Source organism: Heloderma suspectum, chromosome 1 (assembly GCF_057233095.1).
Source record: "Heloderma suspectum isolate Gila_16-S chromosome 1, 16-S_ref, whole genome shotgun sequence".
Lineage (NCBI taxonomy): Eukaryota > Metazoa > Chordata > Lepidosauria > Squamata > Helodermatidae > Heloderma > Heloderma suspectum.
Genome location: NC_139458.1, coordinates 391,984,802 through 392,001,830, shown reverse-complemented (window position 1 = coordinate 392,001,830; position 17,029 = coordinate 391,984,802). Strand labels below are relative to the sequence as shown.

Here is a 17,029-nt window from a genome sequence, read left to right as displayed (position 1 = left end):
AGTATAAACCGATCATGCAATTGCTTCTCACTGCAGGAATGTGTTTTGTCTACTTTCTACTGGTAGTGTTTGTTATCCATTGTAACAGCTTTTAAAAGAATTGCAGAAAGCCCCACAGCTGGCAACATCTTTTTTAAAGCAAAAACTGATGGAAAGAGTAAGTGCTGACTCACCTTGCTTTCCCAAACAGCTACGCTCAAATTAAAAGTCCAGCAGTGTATCTCAGGGACGGATCCTTTTGAGTTACATTTTGATAATAGGAACCAGGGGTGGTGGCCTTACATCTCCCTTGCAAAGGAATATGTATAAAATAAAATAAAATAACAGGCACTGACCCAGAGTAAAATGTTAACACAGCAAACCCTAGTTACAGGAAAATCTCAGAACACCATCTTGAAACTTTAATAAGGAATTATGAACAACCTGCTCATCTGATACATGGGTATAAAGAAGATCAGTATTATTTCATATAGCTAAAGGATTTGTTAGCTATAATGTTATAATCCTCATATCAACAACATATATTGGCTAACCATGTGGATAATGCCTTTCACTACTGGATACATTTGAAATGGAGTCTAGGTAGGTTTATGTATCAAAAACATTATTTTCTTCCCTATAGATATTTCTTTAAAGTCTATATGAAACTTCTCTTGTAATCACATGATTTTCATGTTATGAGTTAACTCGTAGCTGTTTGCACAGAAGTCACAGCTAAGTCAGAGAGAGTGTTGCCACTCGCATTGGCTTTTTAATTGCGAATAAAACCATGAAGCATTCCTAATTAATAACAGCTGAAGGGGTCACAGCAAAGAAGCAGAACAGTGTGGCAAGCTAGCAACGGTTCCCCCCCCCCCTTTCTAAAGATGACAAATAAGAATATTTTTTCCCATTCATCTGGGACAAGCATTAACAGCTGAAGTTCTTCTCTAAGGAATGCCTTGACATTCACACAACTATTTCTCCTGCTGTGAGATGACTTTCTGCCCTCATCTTCAGTTGGAAATCTTTGTGGAACTCGATTGTGGGCAGTTGAACACCTGTTGGGATCACAGGCCCACAAAAATTTGAAACCCATTAGGGTAGATGCAAACAGTACAGCCCCCCCATCTGTATTTGTAATCAACAACTGCTGCAGTGTAGTGGGATTCAAGTGGAACTAGTTTGTTCGAATTGAACTCAGGATGCTGTGTGTACAGGGTAGATTAAAACAAATGGGTTTTTTAAAAACCCTATAAATCTGACTTTAAACATTTTTTAATTTTTAAAATAATGATTATAGTTGCCTTTTTATATAAACATGTTAATGTCTCTTATCTCTTAAAATTGAACTATGACCATCTATCAAACAGATTTAGTTAAAGGCTGCTTTTCTATGTAAAAAAAAAAAAACTCTGGGAAAAGCTGTATTTTCCAACATTAAACATGATGAATGACACAATCTCAGGTAGGATCCAGGAGATACCATCACATCTATTTATTTATTTTTATTTATTTATTTATTAAATTTATTAATCGCCCATCTGACTGGTCACCCAGCCACTCTGGGCGATGTACAACACACCATAAAACAATTTAAAACAATAAAATTTTACCATAATTTTTTTTTTTTTTTAAATACCCTAACCCACCCCAAATGCCTGCCTGAACAACCACGTTTTTAATGCACGACGGAAGCTCATTAAAGAGGGGGCATGACGGAGTTCCCTAGGGAGGGAGTTCCACAGAGTGGGGGCCACCACAGAGAAGGCCCTCTCCCTCGTCCCCACCAGTCTAGCTGTCCTGGCTGATGGGACAGAGAGAAGGCCATCTGAGGCTGATCTTGTTAAGCGGCCTGTCTGGTGCTGCTGGAGGCGCTCCTTAAGATAGGCTGGGCCGGAACCATATAGGGTTTTAAAGGTCAAAACAAACACCTTGAATTTGGCCCGGAAAACAACTGGTAACCAGTGCAACTCCTTCAGCACTGGAGTGATGTGATCTCGCCGGCAGCTGCTTTAATCAGGCGAGCCCCCGCGTTCTGTACCAGCTGCAGCTTCCGAACCGTCTTCAAGGGTAACCCCACGTAGAGCGCATTACAGTAGTCTAAACGAGAGGAGACCAGGGCATGTATTACCGATGGGAGCAGATGGTCGGGAAGGAAGGGGCGCAGCCGCCGTATCAGATGGAGTTGATACAGCGCTGTCCGGCTCACAGCTGACACCTGAGCCTCCATGGACAGCTGGGAGTCCAAAATGGCCCCCAGGCTGCAGACCTGGTCTTTCAAGGGTAGCCGTACCCTATTCAACACCAGGTCAACATCTCCCAGCCTCCTCCTGTCTCCCACCAAAAGTACCTCGGTCTTGTCAGGGTTGAGCTTCAGCTTATTCCTCCCCATCCAGCCACTCACCGTCTCCAGACATTTGGACAGGGATTCTACGGCCAACCTTGGTGAAGATTTGAATGAGAGGTAGAGCTGCATATCTATCACCAAGATCATCCACAAATTCCATAAAGATTGTCATGTATTCCTAATTAACCCTTCCTGAGCTCTGCAATGTGTTCAGCTCTCCTACTGTGACTATTTCTTAGTCTATCTACCATGCCATGGACATTTACTTTATCTCTCACTGATTAACACTCTTCTGTTCAATTACTACTAGCCTTGATTATGAAATATTCTGGATTCTTATAGCTGAAATCTATACCTACTTGTCACTTAAATGCCCCTTACTTCAGTAGGACTTGCTTCCAAATAAGTGTGTATAGGATTGCAGTCTTAGCCTTCAAGCAAGAGATCTTGCTTCGTATCCTTGCATGTGTACAGAGAAAGCCAAATAGAAATATGTCCTTTGTCTCTAAAGAGATGAAATTTTGCACTGCATGTAGACTGCATGATCGAAGTTTTTTTAAATTATTATTCTAGGTTGCATAACTCCCAAGCAGACACACATAGGATTGTACTGTAAGTCACTTTTATTTAACTCAATCCACCCTGTGTGTGTGATGGTCCCTAAACCTGCAATGCTTTGGTCAAGAAATCATAGCACAGTGAGAAGCCATGATGGCAACAGAATCCATCCCATGGGCACCTCTAAACCCACCCTCAAAATCAGATGTTCTGAGGTTATGTTGCCACCCCATTCGCCATTGTTTTGGTCTTAACACGTTTTGGTTCCTTCCAAACACCAAACTCCATGTGCATTCTAGAACAACACGATCACACAAATTCTCCTGGCAGGGGATACCAGTTGTGTGACACCTTAGTATGAAGAGCGATAAATCTGTCTCTATATCTATGAAGCTTGGGGAAACAGGAGACGTTAAGGAAATACAGCAGTAAAGCTTGGGTGCCAATAAGCAGTACCATAGAAACAGACCAAAAAGTGAGTGAACACACACAGGGTCCAATGTTAGCCCTACTTCGACTAGACCCATTGAAATGAATGGGGCTTGTTAGTCATGACTAACTTGAGCCCCATTCATTTTTATCCGTCTACGCTCAGTAGGACTAACATTGGATACTACCCATACATTCCCCTCCCCAAAATGTGAAGCATGGCAGGGAGATGCCAATTGTCTGTGGAAGTTTAGACAAGCTGTTGAGAAACTGTTGGTGCCCTGCTGTCAGAGACCCGGTTTTCTCAGAACTTACCACTCTTGGTTTATCCAGGGTCTGCAGGAAGGCTGGGCTCTGGTCCAAGGATCGTTCGGGATCGCTGGAGATGTCCTCCTCAGACTCTTCCCAGGATGAGGAGAAGCCCGTTGAAGAAGCAGAGGAAGAAGACAACTTCCTGGCCGGCAAGTTCTTTCGGGGGGTTCCTCCTGCCTCTTCCTCTTCCTGAGCATCCAGGTCAGTCACAATGACGGCAGGGATGCTGCTGCTGCCACCACCACTGCCTCCTCCTCCACAGCAGCTCTCCCCTTCCACTAGGGACTTTCCCTGCTGTTGCACTTCTCTGGAGGTCTCCGTCGGAGGCTGCTGCTGCTTTCCAGGATGCTGCTCTCGCAGCCCAGTTCCGTTGGCTTCAGCCATCAGCTCAGCGCAAGGCTCGGGCGTTGACAGCAGCGGCTGCCGCTGCTTCTTCACGGAGCACGTCAAAGCTAGCAAGCAGCTGCTGCTGCCCTTGCCGTCAGTCCTGGCAAGACAAGGCGGGTCTCCTGGCGGGAGCGGCTCTCCAAGGGGCTTCTCTATGGCGTCTGAGCCCTGCCCTCTGTGAAAGCTGCTCCTCCCCTGCATGGCTGCTGAGAAGCCTTGATCCTTGGAGGATCCGCTCACCTGGCCGGCATCGCCTTCACCAGGCCGCCTCCCGCTGCCCCTCACCCCTGGCGCCTGCGAGCCTTGGCACCTCCTGGCGCTCTCCAGCTCTCTGGAGTCCTTTCCTTCGGGAGATCCACTTCTATGCCACAAGTCCTGCCCCGCACGGGATCCCAGCCTCCTCCCCGCCTTCCCCGACTCCTGCGCCCTGGAAATCCCATTCGCCCTCTCCATCTCGTCTGAATTGTGCGCCTTTAGGAACGCCTCATCCGAGACCCAAGCCTGGCGCGACCGGCTTCCGCTCTCCACCGCTTTCGAGTCCGGCGCTCCAGAGACCCCGCCGTCCAGCCCCGTCTCCGCTGGGCGTCGCGCCCCGGGCACCCCGTTTTCCATCTCCATCGCACCCTGCGCCACCGAGGAGCCGCGGCCCGTCTCTCTCTTTTCCGCCACGTCTGGCGGACGGGCCCCGGAGCCTTTCTCTGCCTCCCGCTCCGACGTCTTCCCCGCGCTTTCTGGTCGGGGCAACGGGCTCTCCGGCCTCTTGCCCACCGCCACCTCCTCTGGCGGCCTCGACCCCTTCGTCGCGGGGTCTCCGAACATCTGCGCGGCCCGAGAGGGGCTGGGGGAAGGCGATCTTCTCCTGGCCAGGCGGGGGCTCTTGAGGGGGAAGGCGGCGGCGGCGGCGCCCGAACTCTGCGCCTGGATGTGCGCCTCGAACAGCCCCACTTTCTGGGTCACTTGCACGTTCTGCAGTTCCCGCTGTAAGATCCGCGCCGAGCCGGGCGAAGGGCAGCGGCTGGGGGGGCTCGCCCAGCTGGGGCTGCTGAGCCGTCGAGGGGCCCCGCGAGCGAGCGCCTCCTCCCCTGCCTGCGGCAGCTCTCCTGGAGGGAAGAGGAAAGTCGTGGCGGCGCTGCTGGAGCCGCCGCCGCCGCGCCCGGGCAGCGGGCAGTAGCTGCTGTGCCTCTCGCTTCCCCGGACCAACACCTGCCTGCGCGTCACAGGCGGCGTCTTGCTCCTGCAGCCGCCGCCGCCCTTCTCCTCTTCCTCGCCGCTCTTCATTATCACTAGGCTGTTGAGGGCATAGCAGGACACGGCCATAGTAATGGGTCCGGCCGCCGGGGAAGAGGCTCCGCTGCTGCTGCTGCCGCCTCCTCCTGCTGCTCCTTCTCCCAGGTCAGCCTCTGCCGAGCAGCCCACCACGTCCTCTCAGGGGCGGCGGCGGCGGCAGCATTGCCCAGGGAGCCGCAGACGAGCAGGGGCGGCGAGCTGGCCCCGGCCCGCGGCTCCATAAACAACTGAGGAGGAGAAACAAGAGAGAGGGGACGGTCAGCGCGGGAAAACCGAGAGACCTCGAGCCGGTCGTGTTCATTGGCTGCGGGCGGCGCGGCTCGCCCAATGGCGGCGCGGCTCCGGCTCGAGGGCCGAGCTTCGGGGGCGGGGGGAGGCGTCGACGCCAGAGCTCGGCCCTTTCTCTTCACGAGGAAAGGTGTTTAAATCCCCTCATCCCGGCAAGCAGAACAAATGTTTCATTCCACAGTTGGCACAGTGATCTTACTACTCTAGCTAACTATCAAAGACACAACTATTGAGCCATTGCTTTCCATCTCTCCGTCACAATATTCCGATGTACGTTAACATTTTATGTTAAATCCGGAGACCATACTAACCAAAGGGAGCAATTCAATGCATGTTTAGACAGAAAGAAAGACCTACAACTCCCAGCATTCCCCAGCCAACAGTGGCTGGGGAATGCTGGGAGTTGTAGGTCTTTCTTTCTGTCTAAACATGTATATTATTGCGCCCAAAATCATTTCAGTGACGGATGAGATGAACAACGGGGATGAGACGTTGCCGAAACCCAATTCTATTTTTTCATACCAGGGCTCAACCCTGGGATATGTGACTAATGAAGAAAGGAGCTTTCTGTCTGGGCTAGAGTAATTTTCCCTACACTTTAAGGCCTAAAGAAAGCATTGTCTCAGACATATTGAGATGTGAGTTCTAAACAGGATTGAGCCTCACCCTTTTTACTTCCAAAAACACTGAGAAGCTCAAGGCAGTGAGGCAGTTGAAGAGGGTGTAGAAAAGCTATTTGGGGGAAGGCTTAACTTAGCAGTGCAGAGTGTTGTGGCGTAAGTGGCGACCAAGGCTTTGCCCCTAAATCTGTTTTCAGTACTATGGTTCACTCCTGAAAAATATGGCGGAATGAGAAAAAGCCTCTCAGTAACCACAGCCAGCACCTTCCCCTACTCATAGGAATGGGTAGCAGGGGAGAAGGCATAACCACTATAGAGTCTTAAGGACTAGAATCTTTCATTAGAAGTGAAGCACTGCTAGGGGTGGGGGCTCTGTCTGTTGGGCTAAGCCATGGGAGGAGGGTGTGCATCAAGGCTGAGGAAAATAAGAGCCTGAAGCTCATTATGGACCACCATAAAACTCCAGGGAGTGATAACTACCCTGTTCCCTGGCCCTTGGTCTGAAGGAAATTGTAGATTGTGAGGGAGGAGCCTAGGGCTGAAAATGTGCCCATGAGATTGAAGGAAGTGAGGTAGTATGGTCTAAAGTGTGGCTTCCTCTCTGGGGTGTAAGGTCATGGGGCTGAGGAAAACCAAAAACTATGAAAAGGAAGAACTTTTCTTTAAGGCAAAAAGAATGAGAGACTGTAGGAAGGGATGCTGGGAGCCTTGCTAATCCAGTTGGGCTAATTATGGAATGATCTCTCCAATGAGGCCCACCTGGTGCCAACACTGTTATCTTTACATATAGAGAGAAGAGGAAGAAGACCTTCCTCTTCTCTCAGGCATTTGGCAGCATGTAAAGAGGTATTAATAAGTTCCTAGCTTTTTCTTATTGTTTATTGTTTTAAATATGTGTGTGTCTTAGATATGTTTTAGATATGTGTGTCTAATATATGTGTGTATGCTGTCTGTTTATGTGTTTGTATGTTTTTATACTATGTTTAAGGTTTTAATCGTTGTAAACCGCCCAGAGAGCTTTGGCTATTAGGTGGTACAGAAATGTAATAAATGAAATTAAATCATGTGTGGGGCCACATAAAGCAACAAATTGGAGTCATAAAAACAAAAAGCATGGTGAGGCTGAGGGAAGCAAAATGGCAGATGCTAGCCTGAAGTCATGTTTCTTTGGGTGTGTACTACTTTATGCTGCTACTTTGTTTTACATCATGCTACTCTATACTGTGCCTGTGCACATGTTTAGTTTTTATATAGTCTAATGCAGGGGTGGGCAATCTATAGTCCTCCAGATGTTGTTGGACTTCAGCCCCTGTCCTCCCTGACCATTGGCTGTGCTGCTGGAGCTGATGGGAGTTGGTGTGCAAGAATACCTGGAAGGCCACAGGTTGCCCATCTTTGCCCTAAAGGTTTTCTACTTTTTGAATTTGTGAGCAGCTTGCCGAAACCTAGGTGGTTACTTCATGTTTGGACCAGCAATCTAAGACTATAATCATAAGATCTATGTGAGAGTAAACTTACATGATTTATGTGAGAGTAAATTTACTGGTGTACTTATGTGAGAGTAAACCCCATTGAATTTAGTGGGATTTATTTCTAAGCATAGGGTTGGGCTGCACAATATGTAGTCATTATTTTCCTATACCAGTGTACATATACATATATTATTAGTAGTACATATCTGAGTGTGTGTGTTGTAGTGTTTGTGACTTTAGTGTTACTACCTCTTCACATGAGAGTGGAAGAGTTTATGGCCTTTATGTCTTAACATCCATCGTTGTGGTAGCTGTGCCCCAAATTAATCAGCATCTCTTACTTTTTGTGCTAAGCTGTGTGCTAGAGACTTTTATTGCATGCATTTAAATCCTTCACATTGTGGCTAGCTCCATGTATTTATCTGCCCATTTTGTGTGCCTGCTTGCTGCATGAATAAGTATCCGTGGAATTTTTGCATCTGCCTGCTTACAACATCTTATGTGACACAACCATTAGATTTTGCCAAATTATGCTACTGTACACTGAACCTGTCTGTGCACATTTTTAGTTGCTCTTTAGCTTTGCTTAATGGTTTGCTTTGAACTGGCTGGAACCTAGGTAGAGTTATTTCATGTATCTATCTAAGCTATCTAAGTTATCTAAGATAGATAAGCTATCTAAGGCTAAAATCTTATGCACTTAGGTTAGAGTAAACCTCACTGAATTGAGTGGGATTTACTTCTGAGTAAATAAACATAGGACAGGGCCACATAATTGCAGTTACTTCCTCATATACCAGTCACTTGGCCAAATGCCTCTTGTCCAATATAAGATGAGGAGAAAGGGAATATTATATTGATTACTATATAGTCAATAAGCACATGTAACAATAGTAGAGGGTATTGTTGCTGTGTGCACCTATTTTTGTGATGATCACCTAAAATTGAAGAGTTTTGCAAGATAACCTAAAATGGAATAGTTATCCCCTAGTGCATTTCCTTGTGTACCCAGAATTAGGGACATTAAAGGATAGTTAACAGCTGCAATTTATCTCACCTTTTGGTGCACACCCACAAGAGCAGGAATTCTAATACACTTTGGTAACCATAACACCAAGTGGTTATCTGGTAAAAAGAGCCCAATACATCGTATGTGGTGTTCCATTATAGCAGGGGTGGGCAACTTGTGGCCCTCTGGAGATTTGGGCCCACTCCCCTTCAGCCTTAGCCAGCATAGCCAATGGTGACAGATGATGGAAGGTGTAGGCCAAAACATCTGGAGGGCCACAAGTTGCCCATCCCTGCATTATAGGTTTCTGGTTCATATATACATATATATATATATATACACACACACACACACACACACACTCAACTATGTTATCAACAGCGAATCAACAAGGTGACATAATCTTTCAGAGATCGGAGCCCATTTTGTCTGATGCATGGAATGTAGTAGTCCCAATGGACAGTGTATATATCTACCTACTGAGGGCCAAGGTGGACATGATATGGAAGAACCATGGACTGGATCATCAGTGGAGGTTCTAAAATTTTAATAGCAGATATTGGGGGAAGGGGTTGATTCTAATTAGCGCCACGGTGCTGGGAGGGTATTTATCCCTTTCCCAAATTCCTCACTAGTGTCTGCATGTTTTGCCTCATGGAGCAAACAGCTCCTGTGGAGGCAACTTTAATCAGGAAAATGGTTAGCCCCCTCTCATCCAGCACTGTGGTCCTGATCTGAATTTCTTCCCACCCCCACGGCGATTATTAACATTTTTTAAAACTGAGAAATCCTGTTCATCGATCTCCCCTGTCTTGTCTAGTTTGAACCTGAGATTACCCCTGATGAAGTGCATTCTACTTACAAAAATGTAGGCTACAATAAAGCTATACATCTTTAAGTGGCACAAGACTGTTGATTTTGCTGCAACAAATTACAGTTGCTATCCCTCTGGGATCTGCAACTATGTTTATGATATTCACACTATAATTTTTTTTTAACACTTCATAATTGCAGGATTGGCTGTCCTAACCCAATTGTAGCCTGGTAGCTCTTCCAAGATTTCTAAGACTGAAAGTGACCTGACAGAGTCCACTGTACAGTCATAACTAAACTGGGAATGGACACTAAAAACTAAGCACCACTTCTAGTCAGCAGCTGTATTGTTTTGTGGGTGTGATTATTTGCTTTAATAACAGAACAATCCTATGCATTGGATACTTTACTCAGAAGTAAATCCCATTGCATTTAATGGGCTTACTCCCTGGTAAGTGGGCATAGGACTGCAGGCTAAATTTACTGTGTGGCTCTTGTGTCCTCATGCATACTTATATACGTTTATAAAGGACTGTGTAGATCTCTAGTTCAAGATTCTGTTTCTGTTGCCTGCTATTTCTTGGTATTGCTTTGTTCATTTATGTGTGCATCCCACTCTTACTACCTGTTGCTTCTCTGAACCCTTTCCTTTTAAATTAGAGAGTATGTGCATATTTGCAATTACACATTCATGCACGTTTCTTTGTATGGAGCCATCTGAAACTGCATGAACAACAAAAGCTTTCCAGATTCATTGAACCGGATGGACTCCTATTGTAATGCCCTATGTATCTATATTTTTACACAAAGTTTATTTCCTAGAATTCTAACACATACTATTTTAATACAGGGCAGTGCTGAGTACAAATACTTCCAGTGAACCTAGCCAGGTCATTTCGTGGAAACTTTTGAGCGTGCCTAAACGTGGAGGGAGAGGGGAAGGTGATGCGCGTCCTTCGATATTTTGTAAACATGCTGGACGTGGCCATGTGTGTTTATGTACAATCTCAACCCCATGATGGATGGCTTTAGCCTCATGCTACAGGGCTAATGGCAATTTCTGCGGAAAGCCCTGCCAAAGGAGAGGTTCTGCAACACATGCATATCACTCCTTCTCTTCGCAGATCTCTCAACTCCACTAGCTCAACTTCCTCTCTTCCTGAGTAAAATCTCCCGAATACTTTTTGTTCCCGGGAAGTCTCCGCGTGGTGGTGGTGCGTGCGTGTGTCTAAAAACTCCAGCCGCCGGCGGATCTTGACCGAAAAAGGCAGCTTGTCGGAGGCGCCCCCTGCCAAAGAGCCGTGCTCTTTAGAGCCCTGGACGAAAGAGAGCCGAGCAGAAGCAAAAACAAAAGGGGAGGAAAAACAGACCGTTTAACAAAGGAGTGGAGCTTGGCAGAATCTTGAGAAACGCGCGTTGTGAAACTTGTGTGCAGTTTCTCTCCCGCCACTGATCGCCCCAACCTCAATCTACTCTTCGGCTCCCACGGGGTCTCCGGAAAGAGCGATCCCCTTAGGTGCAAGTCGGGGAGGGGGAACAAGGCACAGAGCAAAAATAGAAGAGTTTGGCCTTACCTGTGCAGCAGAGACCGGTGCACGTTCCCAATTCACCTCTCGGGAAAAGCGCCGGGCATCAAAGCGCGCAGCCCTCTAGAAATTATTTCCTCTTCCAAATCAAGGCTTTTGGGGGTGTCAGTTAACTCACCCTTGGGCCCCCTTCGGGGTCTGATGGGTAAAAGCGCGAGGGAAATTATTCGCTCGGCTGAATCGGGAACCTTATTTTGTTAACTGAACCGCTGCTGTGTTCATTGCACGTCTTTTCCAGCGCCACCCTCGTGCCATTGGCTGTTTCTTGAATGTTTGTTGAATGTGCGGGAGAGCGAGCGAGAAGGGAGGGGAGGGGGTCGGAAAGCAGGAAGGAAGTTGTGAGCTTGTCTGGGGTTGAACTCAGCGGAACAAGTTTCTTTTTTTTTCTTTTTCTTTTCTCTCTCTCTCTCTCTCTATTGCTTGGCAGAACCGATGGAGGGAAACACTGAAAAAAAGTTTCCATTGTTAACCAGCTCAGAACAAAATCTGCTCCAGCTTATGTGGGTTAAAGATACACCATCCATTTTTCCACCCCTCGGTTGCTCTTACCATGTATAACTCGCCCGCTGCAGCTATTTAAAAACCTTTTAAACACTAGTTACTTTTCACAGAACAGCAGGGTCCCAGGCTGAGGTTACTGCTTCTTTGCAACCACGGTCTCCATCCAAAAGCCACTCAGAGCAGGCGAAAGAAAGGTGACCCATGTAAGTAGGAATCGTGCAGGAAAAGCAATTTCATTTTTCTTTTTTTCTTTTTTAATGAGATCCTCAGTTTTCCTTTTCAATCTGATTTTAATTTTGCAGAGGGTGGTGTGGCCATGCCTTTACTCACTTTAAAAGGGGAAACGGTCCTCTAGGAATGTGTCACTGTGCTTCTGGTAAGGCCAGGCAAGTCTTTGAGGACTGAAGTTGATTCCAAATATGTTTATACATAGTGCATGATTATGCACACGTGGTATGGGGGGGTGAAGGATGCAGTTTTCCTTCCCCCAGACAACTGGACCCTTGTGCTTACAAATTATAACAAATAAAAACTGGAAATTGAAAGCAGGCTGCAATCATAAGCACAGTTACTTAAATATTGCCTCCATGGAAATCAACTGGACTCATTTCAGAAAAAATATTCTGTATAATAGGGGTAGACAACTTGCAGCCCTCCAGATGGTGTTAGACTGCAACTCCCATCAACCCTAACTGGCATAGTCAATGGTGAGGTATGATGGGAATTGCAGTCCAACAACACCTGGAGGGCTGATGGACTACAAGTTGCCCACCCCTGATGCATGAGAAGCACACATTTCCATCTAGGTATGGATTGAGAGTCCAGATTGTTTTGTATGGGGTAGCACTTTCTCTGAAAGACCAGGTATGCAGCTTGGAAGTGCTTTGGATCCTGTGCTGCTCCCAGAAGGGCAGCTAGCAGCAGTGGCCAGGAGTGCCTTTGCCTAGCTTTGTCTGATGTGCCAGCTGCACTCTTGGGGAAGGAAGATCAGGGCACAGTGATTCATGCCTTAATCACTTCTCATTTAGATTATTGTAACATGCTGTACATGAGGTTGCCCTTGAATAGTATTTGGAAACAACGAGTGAAAAATACAGTGGCTAGACTTTTGTCAGGTCTTATAACAACATCACTGGCTTCCAGTATGTTTCCAGGCACAGTTCAGTGTCTGTTTACAACTTATAAAGCCTGGAACAGTTTGGGGCCAGGATATCTCAAAGATCACCTCCTTTCATATGAACCTGCCCATAATTTACAATCATCAGGAGAGGCCCTGCTATATGTTCGCACTAAGCAGAGAGGCTAGGTTGGTGAGTACTTAAGACAGGACCTTTTTGTAGAAGCACCGTGATTGTGGAACTTCCTCCTGAGCCTCAGGAGTTGGCTCCTTCCTCATTTGCCTTTAGATCTGCAGTGAAGACTGTTCTGTTCCATCATGCTTTTAATGCTGTACAATGTTTGGCTACTCTTCAATGTTAATGCCGCTTCCAGAGTTTGTTGTTGTTGTTGTTGTTGTTGTTTCTTTTGCTCTTTTGCTCTTTGCATTTTTTGCTTTTATGAGAAGTTTTTAATGATATTTTTATTGCTCCAGGTGCCTGGTAGGCAAAGGGTACAATTTATAAATTTAATAAATAAGAAATCAGCATTCTCCTGATTCCTCTTATTTTATTTATTTCATGTCTATACCACCCAATAGCCGAAGTTCTTAGGCCGCCAATCTATGCACACTTACCTGGGAGTAAGCTCAGTGGGACTTACTTCTGAGTACATGTGTAGGATTGTGTTGCCAGTCCACCTCTTTCTGTGGCATCAAAGTATCAAGTATTAGAATTCTGAGAAACTACTCCATGATGATAATGGAGTTGGTCAAAACTGTAGGGCAGTAGAAGATCAGATTTCTTGTACTTCTGTAAAGCGGGTGTAGGTATTGCATAGTAGATGGACAGAACAACGCGGGAGATTGGATGGAGAATAAGCACTTTGGGCAAAGAAGTGGGGATGAGGTTTGTCATCGATTTTACGTTTGTACTGGAAGAACCAGTATGGGGTAGTAGTGCTTAGATCAGCTTTCTGCAACCTGGTACCCTCCAGATGTATTGGACTGCCACTTCCATCATCCTGGAATGGTGGGAATTGCCGTTAGTCACATCTGGAGAGCACGGGTTTAAGGAAGGCTGAGTTAGATGGTCACAGTATGACCTGGGAGAACCAGGTTCAAATCCCCGCTCGGTCCTGTAGTTGACTGGGTGATCTTTGTGTCAGTTCCTTTTTCTCAGCCTAACCTACCTCACAAGGTTGTTGTGATAACAAGGAGAAAGGAAGAACCTTGTGCACCTTAAGCTCCTTGGAGGAAGGATGTGATTTTAAAAGTGTAATAATAAAAATGGTAGGTTACTTAATTATGTGCTGTCCCTTTGTTCCCATGTTTGCTTCCTCCTCCTTTTGTGTGAGTGCCCTTTGATCTAAAGAGCCCTTAACAGCACAAGTCCTGCATAACCCAAAGACAGAACACTACACTGGAAACATGAAAACAGGAAGTACAAATCACTCGCACTTGCTCTGTCACTGCTTATTTGTAACATCCAAAGCTGCCTGTTCAGCGGCTGCCCCACACCCATGGAACTTGCTTGCCAAAGTCTCTGCATGAGTGTTTTGCAGAAGACCTCTGAGACCTTCTCCTTAAGTTTGCACTTAACGGCTGGGGTCAAGTCTACTATATAGCACTTTTTTATTTTAATTAGAGCTTTGTTTTTTTTAATGGTTACTCTACTGCTGTCAAAGCATTTTTGCGTACCCTGAGCAAGTGTGATATGTTTTACTTAAATGTCAGCCCTTGTAGAACCAAATGCATTCATGCAGCACATCAGATCTCTGCATCGCCAACATGTTCTGTGTTCACACCCACGGTACTCTCTTGTGCATTGGCAAAGTTAAAGAAGGCAGCTTTAATATCAGCATGAGGCTCAGGACTGGCCCAAAGAATTTTGCTGCTAGGGTGGCTGCTTGCACATTGCCCCCCCCAAAAAGAGGATAGACCACAACCCAAAAACAAAAACATAAAAGAGGACACTGATTTGCATAAATGTGCATAGGATAATTTATATGTATACATTCAAATGTAGAAATAATGTCTATAATTTCAATAGAAATACAGTACATTTCTCCATAGTTGGGGACATAACTCTGGCTGAATGACCAGTGTGCCCACTCATTCTGCTTGTCCAGATGTGAATGGGTTGATAGGCAAGTTCAAGGTCCCTGTTCTCCCTTGTTATGGTTCTTTATCTTAAACCAGACTTGGACTGGACAGCCCTTCAAATAGAGGACTGTCCTCTCTAAAGTAGGACACATGGCCACCCTAGAACCTGCTCACCAGCTTCAAGTAATTGATAAGAAATATAAGGACACTGACAGTTTGTACCTTTTTATACAGTTAGTAATTACATGGAAGGGGCTTCCATTTTGTCTCTAGTTACTGTTCCGGTTACTTGCTTTAAGCTATTCCAACTGAGGATTTTTGTTCTTCTGGAACCTTCTTTTTTAGCTTAACCTTGGTCATCATCAATTTTCCATCAACAGTGTAATCCTATACATATCTCCTTGGAAGTAAATCCCATTGAGTTCAATGGGACACTCCAAGGTAAGTATGTATAAGATTGCAGCCTAAATGTGTATGTATTTAAATAAACATGTAAATGATCTGTGGCCATTTCCCCGCACCCACCCACCCATTAAGAAAGATGGCAATGCTTGGTAATATAAACACGATGTATATGCAAATAACTATTTCCTTAAAAGGTAATTTTTTATTTTTGCTTTAACCAGGATGCCTCTCCATTCATTTTGCTAGAATTCTTGTATACTTCAGATGTCATGGGTATGATCCAACCAATGCTAAGTACTTAAAGTCTCATTGACTTCAGTAAGAATTATTTCAGTTGAGCCCTTGAACGCCTGCCCTTTGAAATAATTGAAACTTATGCATGTTTACATTTGACTGGATTGTGCCCTATGTTTAATAGGTGTATACCTACAATGTTTTAAGCATACACTTAGGCTGCAACCCTTAGTGGGAGAGGACTTCCTTTTGAGTAAACATGCACAGAATTGCACTATTAAAAACTTAAAGTGCTCGATCATGCATTTATGAATGTGGGTAGTGCATAGCTATGCCATGGCTTACAACTCAGCATTATGATTTCCTTCCTTACAAAGAGCTAAAAGAATGATATAACAGTATCAACAAGAGCCATAGGAAGCTGCCTTAATACTGAGTCAGACCATTGACCCATCTAGCCCAGTATTGTCCACACTGACTGGCAGCAGCTCTCCAGGGTTTCTTTCTTAGCCCTACCTGGAGATACCAGGGATTGAAACTGGGACCTTCTGCATGCAGAGCATGGGCTCTACCACTGAGCAACAGCCCCCCACCCCACCCCATGACTCAAAGTTGCAAGTGAAACCAATAGAACTTTCTTACAAGTAATGTGTTAAGAATCAGGACATGTTAAGAGTAATCATTACCTCCAGTATGCCTCTGAATACCAGTTGCTGGGGAACACATCGGATGGTACTACTGCGTTCATGTTGTGCTTGTGGACTTCCCATGGGCAGCTAGTTGGCCACTGTGGGAACAAAATGCTGGACTATCTTATTTTTTATTTCATTTCTATACCGCCCAATAGCCGAAGCTCTCTGGGCGGTTCACAAGATAGACCTCCGGTCTGATCCAGCAGGTCTCTTCTTATGTTCTTACCAAAGTGCATTTAAGTAGAGGAAAAGGCAACAACTGATCAAATGCACTATTAAGAATGCATGGAAAGGTTTATTTTGTTAACTGAGCACACTTATTTCAGTAGACTGTGGTTATATAGCCATAATTAGACAGCTTTGTGTTTACTTTCCTGCATTATGGCAGGAAAAGGGGGGTCATTGTGTTTTTAAGTATGTAATGTGTCATAGAAGGTCATTTTCTTTCTTCCCCCTTTTACTTGGCACTATTTTTCCACGCGCTCTCTCTCTCTGCTTTTGTAACCCATAATAGATGCATGTTTTGTGACATTGTTGAGATAATCCACAGCACCTTTTTAGGGATGAGATGAGCAGGAAATCACAGGAAATGCTGTAAAAGTTTCCACTCTGTGCTGAATGGCTTATGCATAAGAAAAATAGGGAGGTATTGTGGGCTTCGGGAGGAACCACTTTGTAATTTTAGAGACAAAAGGGGAAGGTGGAAAATCTATATACTGAAAAATCCAAACCACAATGTCTATGTATATATATAGCAAAAGGCCATGTGCCTTATATATATAGAAGGATTTAACAACACATATAATAAGAAAGAAAAAAACCTCAATATCTCAAGTGTTCAATTCTTTAAAAGGGAAGGACAGCTTTGAAAGTGTGCAGCAGATGTTAATAAATGGATACATATGGGT

At 45.2% G+C, this 17,029-nt stretch overlaps 1 protein-coding gene across 2 annotated transcripts in view; it reads right to left on the bottom strand.

Annotated features, from left to right (window-relative positions):
• The window catches only part of ITPKB (inositol-trisphosphate 3-kinase B), a 115,458-nt gene extending 103,713 nt beyond the window's left edge, over positions 1-11,745 (bottom strand). For both annotated transcript variants that reach the window (XM_084828639.1, XM_084828640.1), the window contains exons 1-2: positions 11,079-11,745; positions 3,632-5,529 (exon numbers count right to left, since the gene is read on the bottom strand). In XM_084828639.1, the coding sequence (XP_084684765.1) occupies positions 3,632-5,332 (1,701 nt within the window). In that variant the 5' untranslated portion in view covers positions 5,333-5,529; positions 11,079-11,745. The remainder of the gene's footprint in view (positions 1-3,631; positions 5,530-11,078) is intronic.
• Positions 11,746-17,029: the final 5,284 nt, after the last annotated feature.